At 42.7% G+C, this 17,646-nt stretch overlaps 1 protein-coding gene across 2 annotated transcripts in view; it reads left to right on the forward strand.

Moving 5' to 3' along the window:
• Positions 1 to 1,301: 1,301 nt before the first annotated feature.
• The window catches only part of lmx1bb (LIM homeobox transcription factor 1, beta b), a 47,063-nt gene continuing 30,718 nt past the window's right edge, over positions 1,302 to 17,646 (forward strand). Inside the window, exons 1-3 of one of the 2 annotated variants that reach the window (XM_026187335.1) lie at positions 1,302 to 2,105; positions 2,289 to 2,531; positions 3,018 to 3,204. In XM_026187335.1, coding sequence (XP_026043120.1) covers positions 2,393 to 2,531; positions 3,018 to 3,204 — 326 coding nt within the window. In that variant the 5' untranslated portion in view covers positions 1,302 to 2,105; positions 2,289 to 2,392. The remainder of the gene's footprint in view (positions 2,106 to 2,288; positions 2,532 to 3,017; positions 3,205 to 17,646) is intronic. The other variant, XM_026187336.1, reaches the window with a different exon arrangement.

Genomic DNA, 17,646 nt, shown 5'->3' on the forward strand with positions numbered 1-17,646 from the left:
TGATGTCCTCATTCACGCGAGTGACCTGGCCGATAACTGCTAAATGAATGGAGGGAGGAGAGGTATCACATGCTTTTCTTCCTTTCCTTTTCTTTAAATGTATTGATTATATTGTATTGGTAGTCCTCCGCTCCTAATGCTGCTTAGTGGTAAGATAATCCAATATAGTGGGCGGAGGTAATTGACCCCATGTTGATAGAAGCGCTGGAAGGAAACCAAGCAAACCGGGGGTGGATGACTTCATGAGTGGCAGGTATGTCCTCATTTTAGCAAGAACACGAGTCCTCCGATGAGAAATGCAACGAATTTAAATATTTATATTAGATTTCGGTGTGCTGTAAACATTTCTGCGATGGTTAAATCCATCTAAAACTGCCACTGTTGGTGAAATCTCCTCTCTGCGCCTGTTTTAGTGATCGGCAGCTGTTCTCTTGTTGAACAGCAGAGGGCAACGCCAACAATCTCTTCTCTGTTTCACCAAACTGGGCTACAGGTCATCGCCTTGATGCTTCACAAAGGCTGTAAGAAACAACACACAGCAGGCCTTTGGACTGAAGGTAAACACTGGCTGTGGAGATGTGATATACTGACATATGATTTTTTTTTTTCCTGAGAGGAAATATTGCATTAAATTATGTAAAAACAAATACCTGTTTATTTGCACAGTTTACTTAAAAATATATTGTTATTATTATTATTACGTGGAACCGTTATGACACTTTAAATAAAGTCCACAAAAAGCTATAGCTCACCCCAGTATAATATAAATATAATATTTACTATAATATAATATTTACTGTTCCCCGGCCTTCTCCATGTGTCCACTCTTTTTTTTGCCTACCCGGGGTGTGTAGCTATAGAAGTATATTACATTGTGCCACGCAGCGTGTCACGGGACACAGTGGACGATCTCATTAGCAGCCCTGTAATTTCAGGCAGGCCTCAGTGCATTAGGGTACCCCTCCGCAGATTTTTAAACATCTTGATCGCACCTTGGATTTTTTTTCTGATGATGTCTGATTTTTTTTCTATTTGTGAAATCTGAATTCATGGGTTTTTATTAATGTACCTTAAAAAGCACGTGGATTTTTTTTTTAACTGATAATTTCAAGTATTTGTAATATGGGGGTTTGTTTTGTTTTGCTGTGGGATCCTCACATTAAATAATAATATTAATAATAATAAAAGTAAAATAAAGATCAGTTCTTAAATAAGAAGGTTGTATTTATTGTCAGGAAGATCGTGTCAGTTATTATTTATTTATTTATTATTTTTCCTCTCTGACCTTCCTTAAGATGAATAGCTGTGGTTGGCAGAGGCGACCTCCGTGCCGGACAGCCCGCTGTTATCGCCACTGATCGCCAGGTGCATCAGCTGAAAGGCAACAGCAGCTTCCACTGGAGACAATACACAAAAGAGCGTGGAAACACAAGCACACACATACACGCACTGCCTAAATTCATATGCATTTTTTTTCACAGTATATAACAAATGTCCACTGAGTCCACGGAGGGCATTTTATGGCATCAAAAAGGCGCATTATTTAATCCACCACACAATGTAATAATACTTCAATTGTGTTATTATCTGTATTATTATTGTTGTTGTTGTTGTTATTATTGCTATGATGGCAGGTCAGGCCTCAGTAAAATATCACTTTGGGCTGTCTGCTTTAGGTTGCCTGTCTGTGTGTTGTTATTGGACTGTGTGGAGCTCACTGTACTCTGCTCCAATAGCATCCCAATAGCAGTGAATGGAGGACTGAAAAAAAAAAGTGTAGCCATGCATGCAGGAGTGGGAGGATCTACTCGCTTCAATCTCGATCTCAGACTTTTGCAGCGACAGGGGCACAACCAACCAACCGTCTCTGTTACTTCCAAAGAGTTACTGCCGGGACATCCTACACACACACACTCATACACACACGCACACACACACACACACACACACACATACACTATACTATCTTTGGATTTGTTCTCAACTTTTACTTCTGCGCTTTTTTCCTTGGCGAGACTGTAATCCCGTGAAGACATTTTTCCAGACTTCTCCCGTCGGCTTAGGGGCGAGAAGATAAAGCTTCCTCGGTCCTCTTATCATAACAGGTGACTGTTCAGAGTTTCCACAGTTTCTTATTAGCTTTGTCTTCCTGCACGCTTCTCTGACACATCAGGGATTTACATAGCCAGCTTTTAACTGCCTTTACCTTTTAGCCATTGCGAGCACAAAGTCGAGTTTTTCCTCCTCACAGTTTAGTTTATTTTCCCCTTTCCTCCTCCGAGCTGCAGGCTGTATCCCACACGGATCTCAGACGGCTTCCTACACAGCATTTCCCCCCCTCCGATCAGCACTGTGTGCCCGGGATTTTCGTGTCACGTCTGACCGTATTCTTATGGATATTGCAACAGGTCTGGTGTCACTGGAGCGCCTCTCCGCGGGTGAACAGTCCGAGACGTGCATCATGCTAGACGGCATTAAAATAGAAGATCACCCCCTGCGATCGGGACAAGCCACACTCGGAGTTATGCTCGGTGAGTCTTCTTTTTCTGTTGTGTAAATTACTGTGATCTGCGCGATCAAACGCTCGCTTGTGTTTGGATGTCATTATAATATTTCATTTTCTTTTCTCTGCATGCGCCCACACTGCTGTTTATTTCCTGATATCAGTTCAAAAGTATGCAAAATCGACGAAAGGTCGCACTCATGTGTGCAAATGGATATAATAACAGATCCAGATAAAGAGAAATAGCCCCTTTAAAAAATGTCTCTCTCTATATATTACTATTATTGTTGCAGTCTGGATGATGGCGTAATTCGGGCCTTATATGAAGAGTAAATAAAACCAATTACAACCCTGTTTCCTTTATAATAATATCTTAAACCTCAGCGGATTTCTTCAAACAGACTGGCAAAATCTGAAGTGATTTGGGGGCTTTTATCAGTTATCACTTATTGCAGTCCTTGATTCAGGCCTATTTCCTTTCTTTCTGACGGGAAACTCTTGTGCCTTTTCCCAGGGACTGAATGTCATCACAGATCCGTGTGTGAAGGATGCCAGCGTCCCATCTCCGACCGCTTCTTGATGAGAGTCAACGATTCCTCGTGGCATGAAGAGTGTTTGCAGTGCACCGTGTGTCAACAGCCCCTCACCAACAGCTGTTACTTCAGAGAAAGGAAACTTTACTGCAAACACGACTACCAACAGTAAGCACAGTTTCCGGGAAGGACTTTTCGCTTTCCCTCCCTCTCTGTCTCACTTTCTCTCTCTCCCTCTCTCTCTTTGTGTGCATTTATTCGCATTGTTTTGGTGATTCAGTGATTTTTTTAAAATCATTTTTTTCAAAAATGGGTACATTGGGTGGTTTCTGTTGACCTGACCCAGAGGCCTCCTGTGCGCAAAAGTGCACCTGAAACGTCATTCAGCTGTAGTATGAAATGCTATTTGAATTTTTAAAAAGATGTAACCGTGGAAATAAGGAGACTTAAACTAACCTGTTGCCACCGCTTCTTCCTCCGTTGGTTTATATTTACTTCATGTAAAATGCATATTTAAAAAAGAGAAAACGGAATTAAACCAAATGTCTTTTCGTTGTTAAGAAAAAAATATATATATTTAATATTATAAGAGTGCTCAGACTCGCACTCGGGCTGCTCGCATTAGCGGTCATATATTATTGTCGTGTACTTGGCTTTATTATTGTCACACTGGCCCACGATATTTCCACGTTTGTCTCTTCGCAGCGGATGCATTTATAGCAAAAAGATGCGATCCCACTCAGGCCCGAGAATATGCAGGCGTGGTGCAGTCTTGATTTTTATTTTTTCCGCTTATTGTCATACATTTTCACTTTACCAGCAGCCGCATCAGAGTTTTTCAAATATGGAAAACGTAGTCTGAGACTACGGCGCTCTTACGATTTATTTTCCGATCAGCTCCTTCATTCTTTAAATCACTTTTTTTTCATTGATGTAATCAGATTTTACTAGTTAAAATAATAATATAATAATAATATCATTATTACCGTTTTAAGTTATTCCAACTCTTCTTATTCGTATTTGGTTTATTAGAAATGCGTGGCAGGCATTTAACAGTTTATTGAAAAGCAATATGCGCAAAATATTGCACAGAATTACACCAACCTGCAAAGCTGAGGTTATAATTAAAAGTTCGGCCATGTGCAAAAGCGCGATTCGAAGTGCATAGATAAAATTATATATAAATGCATGTATAAATCTGGTGTAGTCATTAAATTTTCAGCTTTTCCAAATATCTAAACAATAATGATAATAATAATAATAATGATTACAATAAAAAAATGGCTGTAAGTTAAATTGCTATACTGCGGCATTACATCAGCAGACTGAGTGCAGATTGTTCATCTGGACATTTGCTTGAGAAAATAAAACACCATAATTATTATTACAGCTAATGCTCATATATATATTTTTTAAAACAAAGGAGAATTGTATTTATTTTTTGTGCAATTAGACTAGTACAGTCTTAAAACTACAAGGAATTGTCCCATTGTTTTTTTTAATTAAAAGCTACAATAGCTTTATGTTTTAATTCAGGCATAAGACAGAAATCATTTTAAAAAATGTAAGTTAAATTGCAGGTGTTAAATTTTTCCCATGCAAACACTTAAAGCAGGACAAGCATTCACTGTGAAGCAGAATAAATTAGTGAATGGAATCAGTAAATTATAACAAACCAGCAGAGATGGCAGATATAGGGAAGCAAATAGTGAGCTTAAATAACACAAGTATTACAATAGTGAGGGTTGCTGTTTGGCCTATGAGGACCCTGGGGTGGCCTGTGTTTCTCATTGCATGAGCGCTTTTCATGCTTGTCACTAAATTTTCAGCTTTTTGTGTCCGGCCTTTTTAACAATTCTACTTCGATTACCGGGACATTATGGCTCTCTGTTAGATACCGTGCAAGCAACAAAGAGTTACATCTATTGCCATGCGTGCCATTCATCCAGCTCTGTGACAGGAGTGTAGTCGGCTGATAACAATGGAAAATTCATAGCAGTAACTAGGGGATACCAGAGTCACGGCGTCACGGCTCAGAGGTGCCTGGAAGTTGAGACAGTCCGGCAGGGAGCGAGAGGGAGAGAGAGAGGGAGAAGGGATCTCTTTCTCATGCCTGCTTCAGCGTTGTCCATTTGGAGAATTTCTGAAATGAATTCGGTGTGTGTAAAAAGAAGAGATAAAGACAGACGTGCCAAGACTGGCAGGCTCTGTCTGCCTGCCTGATAGTGTCGTTTAGTTTCTGATATGCTCTAGAGGAACCATATTTGGAATATAGCTGACCATTTCCCTCTTTTTCCCTCTCTGCCTGGTGAGCTTGTGTGGCAAAGCTGATCACTGCAGCCAAACGCAACAACCTGCTGGGTGCCGTCCTGCTCTCACACGCTATTATTCATCACGTCTTTTATTCTTCTCCCACCTCCTTTTTTGTTTGTTTGTTTGTTTGTTTTAACTCCTCCCAGGTTTGGTTTTGGTCTTTGACACCGACACCGACACAAGTATAGTCCCTGCCTTTTTTTTCTTTTTCTTTTTTTAACGTTGTTTATTCCATTTGCATTGATGGGATACTTAAAGATGTAATTGGCACCTTTTTGACTTTTATGACATCCATTTAAGATGCATTTCTCAGCCCACAAACTGCTTTGGGCTGCGAAGAGAGCTCCTAGCCATACAGAGGTCTACGTGCCTAATAACATTCCTACAGCAACTGATTCATGCCCCGTAATCAGCTCTCACTAGCTATAATAAATCAAGGAATTGGCAAGCAGTCTTTTTTCACACCTTTGGAACAGGTTTAAGTGCAGACAGGGGAAAACAATTGTGTACTGTATTATTAAAACTCCCACCAACCCAGTTCAACACAACCTGCTCCATATAGTGCAATTATATAGTAACAAGATTGGATTTTATTAGTCTTTTTCCCATATGTTGGCTTTGAGAGTGTATGCACGAGTGTGTGTAACTGACCTGTGCTCGCCATTATCTGTTTTGTTATTTCTTTTGAATGAGGAATATTTTTGATGGTATTAAGAGTCCTAAAGAGGCTGTCGCCATGTGAGGTAAAATGAAAAATTAAATGTAATGTATTTACGGTAAGAATATTTTGAGGGCAAAGAGCTGTCAGTTGGACGAGAGGTGTAGTCGTGGAGGAGCAACAAGCTCAAACGAGACACGCGGTATGTGAAAGGTAGTGTGGAATCGGGCCAATCCGACCGAGTTTGTTGTGCCCTGGTGTTCGGAGGTCAATTATACATCATTAGAAAGAGAGAGATCTTTTCCCCAAGGGGGGGGGGGGGGGGGGGGGGGGGGCTTTTCTTCTAGCCGAGCAGATGCTTTGAAAGCAGCCGTGTAATAAGGCTTATCATTTGAACCCAAGTGTTGGACAACACCCCTGTAATGGACTGTCTTGTTAGAAACTGCCATAGGCTCCATCTACAAAACATAACATTAACTAACTATATTATACACCACGCCGCCTACTTTTGGGTGCCGCTGATGCATAAAAAGCTCTCATTTCATAGTGGATTTTTTTTTCCTCATGCTCTATAAACTTTTATTGTCTAGCAACATGTTATTTTAAAATGTTCCATTTGTAAGCCATCCAAATACATCAGCCTGCATATTTCTTTTTTTTAAATCTTTTACCTCACGTGCTGGAGGCTAAATTTAATTCAGGTCACGGTAGTATGAGCAGTAGAAAAACACAGCGGTGATGAAGCCATAAAAGAAGAGCTCCCAAAACTGGTCTTACCTCCCATGTATTCCAGGACGATCCCCCGGTGTGCTGAGAGGTGCTTTTTAGAACAGTTTGGAGCGCCCTCCTGTGAAATTGTTGTTTTTTAATTAGCCGTGCTTGGGACGCAGCAGCGGCAGCAGTGTGTGTGTGTGTGTGCCGGATAGATGCTGACGGCTGGGTTTCTGTGTTAGCTCACCCATTTTGTGTGCGTGTGTGTGTTTTACACTCACAAGGACACTCCCGTGTGGCCTGGCACTTGTGAACACTCACTATATGGATAGCAAACATTTAAAAAATAAAGAAATAAAAATAATTTTTTGTGCTGCCAGCGCAGCTGGGTAGTTTTGCAGTTAAAGACTGTCCTTGTGTATTTTAAAGTGCTTCACAGGCAGCTCTGCAGGCAGATGCGAGTGTGTATTACTGTTTTTTGTGTGTGGAAGGCTTCCTTAACTTTCTATTCCTTAATTCTGCCTAAAAAGGATAAAAATGTGTCTTTAGCTGCTGCTCTTGGGTAAATAAGAGAGGACCTCTACGGAGAGACAATTCTAATGTTAGAAACACAAAACTGGATAATATTGCTTCAGCTTGCTGGGATTTTTTAGTGCTCGGCAAGGAGCTAGCTGAAGCTGGCCCGTTCCTCTGCAAGGAAGTATTGGGTTTTATGTCAACATGGCTCGGCCTGTCCCAGCAGCATACTAGGATGCATCATCTGTCATCTCATGGTTTACTAACTGTGCACCCCACCCCGCCCCCGAAACACATTTAGACCATTAAAAAGACCTGTTAAAGTGTGTTTATTTGCATCACTACCAGCATCTGTGGGTTTTTTCTTCTTCTTTTGTTGTCCTTTCTAGTTCCCATAAAGTGTGATATTTAATTTTTCCGTGAGCTCTACATGTTAAAAAACAAAGGTGTTGTACGTTTTTAAGTTACATCCATAAAGAGTTCACTGGCTTTGTCTGCCAGTGGCTTTCTGACATTATCAGTAAATATCAAGTTCAAGTATTTTGTTATCAAATCGAGTGATGTCATTGATCTTCCTGTTTCTAAAGGCATTTCCCCCCAGTGTTTTAGTCCTCCCTGGGTGCAGGGGATGAGTAGTGTGTGTGTATGTGTGTGTGTGTGTGTAGCAACAGTTGGAGCACAAAGCACTTTGCAGGACGCTATGGGAAGCCACAGAGGCTCAGCCACGGTAATGCCCATCACCACTTTAGAGGCCAGACTGGTGGCAAGGGATGTGGAAAGAGGTCTCTGTGGCTTTGTGTGGGGGGGCTGTTGTGCAGGGGAGGAGAAGGATCTGCAGAGGGATCTGCCTGGTGTGCTCACATTACACTGGATGATAGCAGAGGGGTGCAGAGGAACTCAGGCGTGCAATTTGTTGGTAGCCACAATTTAACCTCATCTCCTAAAGCCAGCAGTTAGGCAGCCAGTGGGACATGTCAGTCAGTCGGGAATGCTAATCAGCGACGGTCGAGAGAAAGCCCTCGACTCGGCGATGCAGGGATTTTCATTACCGGTTCCAAGTCCTCGGGCCTTCAGGTTTATTTTCACAGCGTGACAACTCTTCATAACAAAAAGTACGACAACCACAAACCATTAAATGCAATTTACAAATTAGATTTTGGCTAAATCAGTGAAATACTGTAATGGCCTCCTTAAAGTAGCCAGCCGAAAAAATACACACGCTCAGCAAATGTTTTCAATTTTGATTTCCCAGATTACATGTTTAAATCAGGACAGCAAGCATTTTCAGTAGCCGGATTTTTGCAGCTACTATAATGACTTATTTTTAAAGGACGCATCGTTTTCCACGTGCCACTGAGAGGGTGACAGTTCCTAATTATTAGCAACACTTCTGATTACATTTCAGATCTTTTCATCTTTTGTCTGGTTTTATAGCCTGGAAATAGGCCACACTTGTTCCTTCAGGCTGGCAGGTCGAACGGGCATGAGAAATTGAGACATGGCCTCTGCTGCTGGCTCGTGATATTGCCGCTGGCCCCAACTGTGTATATGTGATCCCACTCTGGAATGTTTTTCCAACACGTAGGCTTTTCACAGATACACTAGAGAGGATTGGCATCATAGTGGCAAGTGCTGCATTCAGACTGTTGTGTGCCCAAGGCTTACTCTCACACTCACGTCACACATTCTAGCTCTACATGGGAATGGGCAGAGCAGTGTGTTTGTCTACATACACCCCACGTTTTTTTGTTTTTTTTTGTGAGGGTGTGGGCGCATGTGCATGGGCACTTGCTTCCTCTCTCTCAGCCCCTTTCTGTCTTTTGTCTTTAATCTAAGCAAGATCCACTGCCTCTCATTCACACTGCGTTGTAAAAGACACATTTCAGCACCTCGTCATGTTATGTTGGTCCTTTGAATTACAGCAGTGTAGATTTATTTTTATTTATTTATTTGCACAGATGCATCATAACACATTTCATTGTCTTCTTTTTAACCCTTTTAATCTTCATCAAATGAGATTAGCCCCCAAATACCGGTATTCCTGCCCAAAGTGACTGACAGAGATTTGCACTTTTATCATTAAGTGTGACACTAAGCTGGTCGGAGCTTTGTTTTGAATGGAGGGCCTGACGGAAACGGGGGCTCCTAATCCTTTTATTTGTGTCAGGCCTAGAAAGAGGGAAGAATGGGGCCGGGGTGGGATTGGGCTACAGAATGCCGTGGCCCTTAGTCCCCTCAAGACCCGAGCTACACAGCCAAGTGAGCATGAGAGTCATCTTATGTGGTCTGTGCACTCGAGTAGACACACACTCACACACAGGGGCACGCATTTTTGCATCTGCAGGACAGCATGTTTCAAAGTTTGCACCAGCATCTGCGCACAGTACAAACCACACGCGGGATTTTCTCCTACCTATGCACACAATCAGAGATAGATACACACAGACACGTACCTGCGTGTGTACCTATCTCTGTGAATCTGAGCAGATACACACACGGAGCGTGTACCTGCTCAGATTCACAGCAAGCATGAGTCCTGCCTACAAGTGCATAAATTCCAGTAGCAGGAGGTTCAGTCTAGGATGAGATTAATAAAGTTTGCCAGTTCCCTGGTCGAGGTCCAGTGCAAGGCTTTTGTCTGCAGCTCACATCGGGTTGTGGGGCTTCGGCTCCTTTTGTGTGTGCACCCTTGTGGTAATCCATCTCCAGCAGGAGTCCCCTGGGGCACTTTATTTACTCATTCAACTGTTTGGAAGTCTGTTAGACTGCAGATCAGATGCAGTGAGACCAATGTGATTACTTTAACCAGCACTTGCAGATTCCTGCCCAGCATCTTCTCTCACCCTGAACTGGTTTTGCTCTGCAGGTGGGAGGGAAGGTCCACACTGGCTCATCCTCCCCTGTCTGTCCTGTTTACCGGCATGGTTTTAGGGCCTGTCCAATATCGTCTGTTATGAAAATCCTGCATTAGATATTGAACCTCCTGTGCCCACACACCGTACAGCTGATAAATCCTTTATTATCTTTGTGTATCTGACTTTGCTTTTCCTTTTTTTCTCTCCCTTGCATCTCAAAAATACAACCTTTAAAAACTGATGGCTTCCTGAATTTTTTTTGTTCTCTCAGTACGTCGTAATTCAGCACCCATAGCAAGTGTGGTGTCACAGTGTAAAAACTAACATCTATGTTTTATTGCAAACAGTGAAATGGATTTGGTTATCCATCCATCAACATAAACCCAGAGCTATGTATTTGGGGCTAACCCCCATGTTAAACCACTGCAGGCTGTCAGGGCTCTCTGAATTTACTCCTCGTGTCTTCCCCTTGGCGTGGCTGGGGAATATGGTTGCGATCAGCTGCCAGCACCGGCATCTAGAGCGAGAGCTCCCTAAACTTGCTGTTTAGAACCGGCCGCTGATTGGTGATGGCTGTCTTGGCAAGAAAAATAACTCCGTATGAAAACAGTGCAGATTGGATTTCTATGCGTCTGACTCACTCCCGTCCTCTCTGACTGGCCCCCCCACGGCAAGCCAGCATGATTTGTGCATGAGGTCCCGTGACCTATAGAAGCTTCAAAAAGCAGCGAGGGGAAATATTTGGATGATCCTGATGGGGGAGTGGAGACACGGGAGGGAGGCAGAGATGATGGGGGGGCTTGGTAAGAGCAGGGTTAAGCGATGTAAGGCAAGGCAGATGTGGAGAATCTGCAGTGCAGCCGTTATGAAAAGGGAGTGTGTGTGTGTGTGTGTGTGGGGGGGGGGGGGGGGGGATGATTCTGGGCTCTTAGCACCCATTAAAATCTCCACTGTCCTTTAGGAGAGAGCCAGTGTGTTCTGCTTAAAAAACGTGTCAAACAGGGAGGTAAAAGTGCACAGTGGGTTGGAAAGGGCTGAATAGACGAGGCGTTTTATGATCAGGTACCGTGCCGTGATACTGATCGTTTGTAACCCCCCCCCCCCCCGCTGTACACCCCCGATCCCTTCTCTTCTCCCTTTACCTTTCCTCTGCTGGTTGGATATTAATATTTCCCAGAAAGTTGCTACAATACATCTTCCTGGGAATTTCCATGTCTCCAAAGCGCTGAAAAATGATCCGGTGTCTATGAAAGAGATGGATAAGGGGATACAACATTTTTTTTAAAAAAATAAGATAGTTGTCTTTGTCTTTTTTTTTGCACGTGTGATTTTCTAGTTGTGTCTGAATGGAAATTTCTATATTGCCACCTCGATAAGAAAAATGCGTTGCTGCAGGTGAAGGCCGAGTTGTTTGCTCGATTCATCTAAATTTTCCTCCTCTGGCGCGCGGTATTGTTTGATTCCACCTCTTGGCCTCATAGCACATTATTTATGCGCAGAATTTGCCTCTGGGGGCAGCTCGCTGGAAACCCCGTTGAACAGAAATAGCTGTAGTAGGCTGAGGCTCAAACCCAAACTCAGCAGTTAAAAAAGCAAATCTGTGCGCCAAGGCCGCCCCAATCAGTCTTTGGCCTCTGTGCTTGTCGCTGCCTCCTCCTGAGAGTAGGTGGGTTGACTGACCACCCCCCCCCCAGGGTTTCTGTCTGCCTTAACGCTGGCCCTGCAGGCCCAGCATCACAGGGGGAGCGCTGTCCCAGCCCCCAGGCCAGATTTGTGATCTGAAACCAGAGCTCCATCGTTGTGTTGTGATCCCAGCTGGAGAGACAGCGCCGGGTCTGAGTTGGAGCCCTCTCGCAGTGTGCAGCCGGGGTCACTGGTGGCCTCTCGGCCTTCAGCACTCATCAATCCACCGTGCTTCTGCAAAGCACCAAGCGAGACTGAAATATTTATTGACCCCTCGTCTTTCAGTTATTCTAAGTTTCTGTCTCACAACAAATACTGCAGAAAAGAATAATTGATGAGGTCATGTAACTAATTGCATCTAGCTTAAGACAGACTGTGAATAGTAGATGAATGCTGCAAATGACTTGTAGCATCAGTAGCATCACACTGTTAAAATTCCTTCCTTTATGTCCATGTAACCGTAGCTGCTTTCACTCAAAGTCTTTATTATGGGAAGAAACCAGAAAAATTACGACTTAAGAAAAATGCCACTTTGAGTGTTTGTGGTGTGAAATGTTTATCTCATTGTATCTGATGGGTTCCAGCTCTATAGTGCATTTAGTGATGTTTCTTTGTATTCCTGTTTGAAAGTGCTTGCATGTGTGTAGCTGTATGTGCGCATCCCATGCCTGAGTCTGTCTGTCAGCCAATCACCAGACATGCTGTTGGCAGGCGATCCACTCTTTGGATTCTCCTTTTTGGTCGTGCAGCTCTGGAGGTGCAAAAAGTGGTGCATGCCACCCAAACCACCAGCTACTTACGCCCCCCCCCAATTCTCTATCATCAGCCGAGCAGCCCTCTCTCTGCTCTCCAAGCTCTCCTTTTCCTGGGCCCCAGAATCTGGGCTGTGGCCTGTGGATGAGTGCTACATCCTGGCTGTCAGCACAGGGGTTAGCTGGGGATTGGCCTGTGGTGGAAGTGCAGTATCAGGCCCTGTCTGTCAGCTCCTCGTTCGACTTCCTCCCGCCCCTCGGCACAGGCCGCCGTCAGTGGCACAAACATACGTTGAGCTGTGACTGACTCGGATCTCAGGCTTGAAAATGAAAGCATCACCCTCAGAATAGGCATATTCATAGCCCTGCCAATGAAAAAGGGGCTGTTTAAGTGCTCGGGTGTTGTGTTTTTAAACAGACCACGAAAAGCTTTGACAGATGGTTTACCATTTCACCCAGGATTTGATTTCAGGTACTTTCAACTGTTTCTCTCCGACTTCCGAAGAATGACCGCTCACCCACGGCATGCATGCGAATACAGATGCAACTTCAATGCAACCATTTTCTTCCCAGAAAGGTCCGTTCCCTTTTGTCAGACTGATTTAAGAAAAAAATAAGTTCGCGCTGGATTTTTGTGTAAGTCCTGCGAGTTTTGTGCGTGGACTCTTAACTTCACTCTGTCTTTGCATCCCATTATCTCATACGCACACAGGTACGTGCATGCTTCCACACACATGGACACACATCTGTAGCACACATGGTCGCAGATGGGCCTACACATGTCAGAGGATTTGCGACTATAATCAGATTAATTGGTCCATCTCTCCTTGGAAACATCACATATACACTTTGAGGCCTCTGGTAGCTTTCAGCTGGATGCTGCTTACACTAACCAGAAGCCAGGCAGCATGCACAAGGTTAGAGAGGTCACAGCACACTCTCTGGCATCAACATCGCTTTATGGCTTACATGTTAGAAAAATTATTATGGCACTTACAGCCTTGTTCTGTCTGACAGAGAAGGAATTTCTATCTAATACTCTTGAGGGTTCCAGACTTTCTTTACTCTCTTTTAGTTAAATTTGACTCGGAGAAACCTTTTTTTTTTTAACAACATAAACATCAAGGTTTGTGTTGCTTGGCAGAACCTTCAACCTCCACAAAGACAGTGGCAAAACATGTTTGGCCATTGGAACGAATACTATAAGTGCATTAACCATAATCCTTATTAACATTCGCCAAGCTGCATGCAGTTTCACCTCCTCAGTACACTGTGTATGTTTTTCTTGTTTCCCACAAGTATGTCTATGTGAGGGTCTATCTACACACAGCCATTCATGATTTTATTATAGGTTTTAGCTTCACCACAATTTATACATTGGAATAAGTAGTTCTCACTGTGTCTCTTTCTCCATTTCAAATTTCGCCATCTCCTCGGAACTACATAGACTTGTGCTCACGTGTATTTTAGTCGTCATTATTGTGTCTGTGGGCAACTTGGGTCATCTTTCCTGGCAAAAAAATACTGTCATGTCATTGTGCTGTAGGGTGGTGATGTCCATCCAGTGATTAAAAAGATCCACATACTGAATCATCAATACTTAATAGAGGTTTGATGTTAACACAAACACAAAAAAACATATCTTAAGTACGGTGGCCTCAATGTGCAAAACTGACCAGAGGATACCATTTTAGAATAAGAATTTGTTTTCCTAACAAAAGATATTTGCAAAACTACACAATGTTTGCATTGCAAGGCTGTTTCACTAAACAAAAACAAAAAAAACAATAAAATTTCGGCATGCCAAAAGGCTTCATCTTTTTTATTTTCTACTTCCTTGCGTTTTCCAAAATGCCAACATTTCTAGATTAACATGTGAGAAAGCTGATTTCATTTCTGTTGTTTTTTAGCTTAAAAATATCAAAATATGTCATTTGTTTGAATCATTGCAGTCTGATGATAATGCAAATGGATACAAATTCACTTGTAGCACTTTTGTAACTGATTAACTTTCACCTGTATCATTGGAAGAGGGCGGGGCAAATTTCCCTGCCTGGATTGGTCGAGTTGAACCACCTCCAGGCATGCATCCTTGTTAGACAGGGATGTGGGGCACAGTATATGCATCAGAAACAGTTTGTTAAACTACATATTATCAGGTATATAATTTTGTCAGATATTCCAGACAGCAAAGTTAAGACAACAAACACTGGGAATACTGGAAATTCCAGCTGTTCTAGATTGTGTCATTGGTGTTTTTGTGCTCAGCTGGGATTCTCAGTCTGTCTTTGGCAGATTTTTCCTGTGCCGAGTCACATATTTTTAAATAAAACAATGATTTTTAGTTTGATGATATTTATTTTTCTTTTTATTTATTTATTTTTATCTGTGTTTTTGTTGTGTTTTGCATCTAAGGGCTGCTGTAGGACAAATGACTAGAATCAGTGCTGATGACTGGCACAAATTTCTCAAAGGTATGAATAAATCATTTTAAAGTTAGCTAAAGGTAACCATAAAATTGGTTGGAAAGCTAATGCTAATGGATGCAAAGTCGTAATAGGGAGCTAAAATGGAAAAACGGTTAAAATACTTGGTAAAAGCAGTAATTAAATTGCTGAAATGACCACATATCCAGTTTAAAGGTAATTCAAACGAACATATTTAGAATGGGGCAGGTTCATCTTGAAGTTCATCTAACAGGCTGTGTGAGTAGAACAGAAAACCAGTCATAACTGCTGCTTTTGTAGTAGAAACAGTGTTTATGCACATGCACGCTGACTTCCAGCCAAAAGTCAGAATCATGCATGAATTTTCTTTCGTGTTATTTATATTATCCAGCCTTAAATATCAGCGGGATGAGGTTAACCAAATCACAAACACAAAGACGGTGTTAGGTAAGCCGTCAGTCACGAACAGAGTAAATTAACCTTCACATACTTCCCCGCAATTGTCCAAATTCTGCCCGTCTGCTCTGCTTTATGTGGTAAACCTAGCTCTGCTGGCACTTAAAATGAGCGAAGCAACCCATAAAAAAAGTATTTTGCAAATTCTGTTTCGCCCGGCTCTGTTTTTTTCACACATTCTGGCATTAATAAGTTCTGACACACCCTAAACAATCACCCTCTCAAAGAGTACATCTAGCGGGGAGCGGTGGTTTGGTGTCCAGGGGAAGCCTGTGGTTCTGGAGCCAGAGAAGGAGTCGTGCCCTGCCGTCCCACAGAGATGACAGGAAGATAAGAAAGAGAGGTGGCCTCTCCACACAAAAACATCCCACCAGGAACTAACCTAACCTGGGGCAGAGATGGAGGGCTTCAGGACTCATGTCAAAATCTATCCATACTGCAAGAAAAGTTGCAGGAAAAAAAAACAAAACATTCACTTCTTTGGCAAAATCAGGATTCCTTGAAGAATGTTGACTCAGACTGTTAGTCATCCAGAAGAATCTGAATCTCCTCTAAGAGCTTCTTGCGGTATCAAAATATCTATTCTACAACAGCATGCCTCTGTATGTCACAACTTTGGCTTTGCGGTATGACTTCCCTTAACCAACAGCCACAGAACTAAAGAGGGGAGAAAAAACTAAGCACAAGCGACAGACTCTTGGCAGACACAGGCCCTGCAGTTATAACTTAGAAAACTGCTTATAGTTTGCAATATTTGAGAAGGTGAAGTGAAGAGGTAGCCGTTTCTCCTAGACGATGCGTAATGAGGGAACCGTAGGGAAGGAGAAGCAGTGAGCGGTTTCTGGAAGCGGCACTAACACAGGGATCAGGAGCATTAAAAGAGATTTACACTCTCAGCTCTTAAACAGTTTTCTTTTGCTCAATGGTTTCTCTTTCACAGATATTTCAAGGAAGTAATAAACTGCACTGACAAGCATTCGAGTGTCTTTGAAACATCCCTCATGGGCAACAGAGCTCTATCACTTCCATCACAGTGACTTGGCTCTGCGTTGTTGTTTCTGTAGCAGTCAGCTTGTTTCTGTCTGTTAACAGCATTTGGCCTCTCTCGGATATTATGATCAGCTTGTTGTTGTTTATATCGAAGAAATGTTGCGACAACCAAGTATGATACCTCAAGCGCCGTGCTTTCCCCCCCGAGGGTAACCCGGTTCAACATTTATCTCATTGTGAGTGGTGCTTTTTTGCCGTGTGGTTTCAGCCTACAGACTGTTTGTCTTGACAGTTAAATTCTTTTGAAGCTGACTGCATGGTCCAGAATGAGGCCCTGCACAGTGTAAGATGTCATACTCCCACTGTGCTGACCAACATGCTCTGTGGGCCTTGATGTGCCCATAACATTTAATGGTACTTTGGCAAATGCTAATGGAAACTCTTACGTTGCAGAGTAATCACATTTCCCTTCACTCTGGTTGTGCTTTTTTTTTTTACCATAATTATTTGTTTGCATCTTCGATATAGTTTGAACTCATGGTGGAGAGAGAAAAGTGGGGAAAAATATGAATTATCTGCTAATTATTAAGAATAAAGGTGGGGATGAATAAACTTGCAGCAGGTACGTAGAGCCGCTGTCTTAATGTCGCTCTGGCTTTGATGCTGGGAGCCAGCGAGGCACTGTGAGGGAGGAAGAGCGGGGAAGGTCATGCCGTGGCACGTACATGTCTCAGTGTGGGATGAGGAAACATCTCGACCTCGCACAGGTTCAAGAAGAAAGAGCCTGCTTTTGATTAGTTACTCTGATCTACAGCGATAAACAATTCCTGTGGTCTCCTGCGCACAGAGACATCACTGGCAACAATTGCGTATTCACGGGTGGTTTGTGTTTTTGCATGTATGCTCAGACATGCAGGGTTCAAATGTGTGTGCTTTTGTGTTTAAAATGACCCCCCACGCCCACCCTTGCTTCAACAACGAAAAAATCTGTATCTTACCAAAAATGGCATATAAATAATTTGGTTTTCCTAGTCAGATATGGAAATGGAGTAATGGGATGTTCTGATGGTCTAGAACCCACTGTGATCTTAAGTGGGCAGGGCGAGTGAAATTCCCTTCACTATCAGTGTAAAGTTTGATTACACATTTAATCCCTGGGCTAACACAAAAAGAAGAAGTGCAATTTCAACAACTGTCTTTCATTTATTTTAATGCATGATAAGAAATGC

The sequence above is a fragment of the Astatotilapia calliptera genome, chromosome 12 (assembly GCF_900246225.1).
Source record: "Astatotilapia calliptera chromosome 12, fAstCal1.2, whole genome shotgun sequence".
NCBI lineage: Eukaryota > Metazoa > Chordata > Actinopteri > Cichliformes > Cichlidae > Astatotilapia > Astatotilapia calliptera.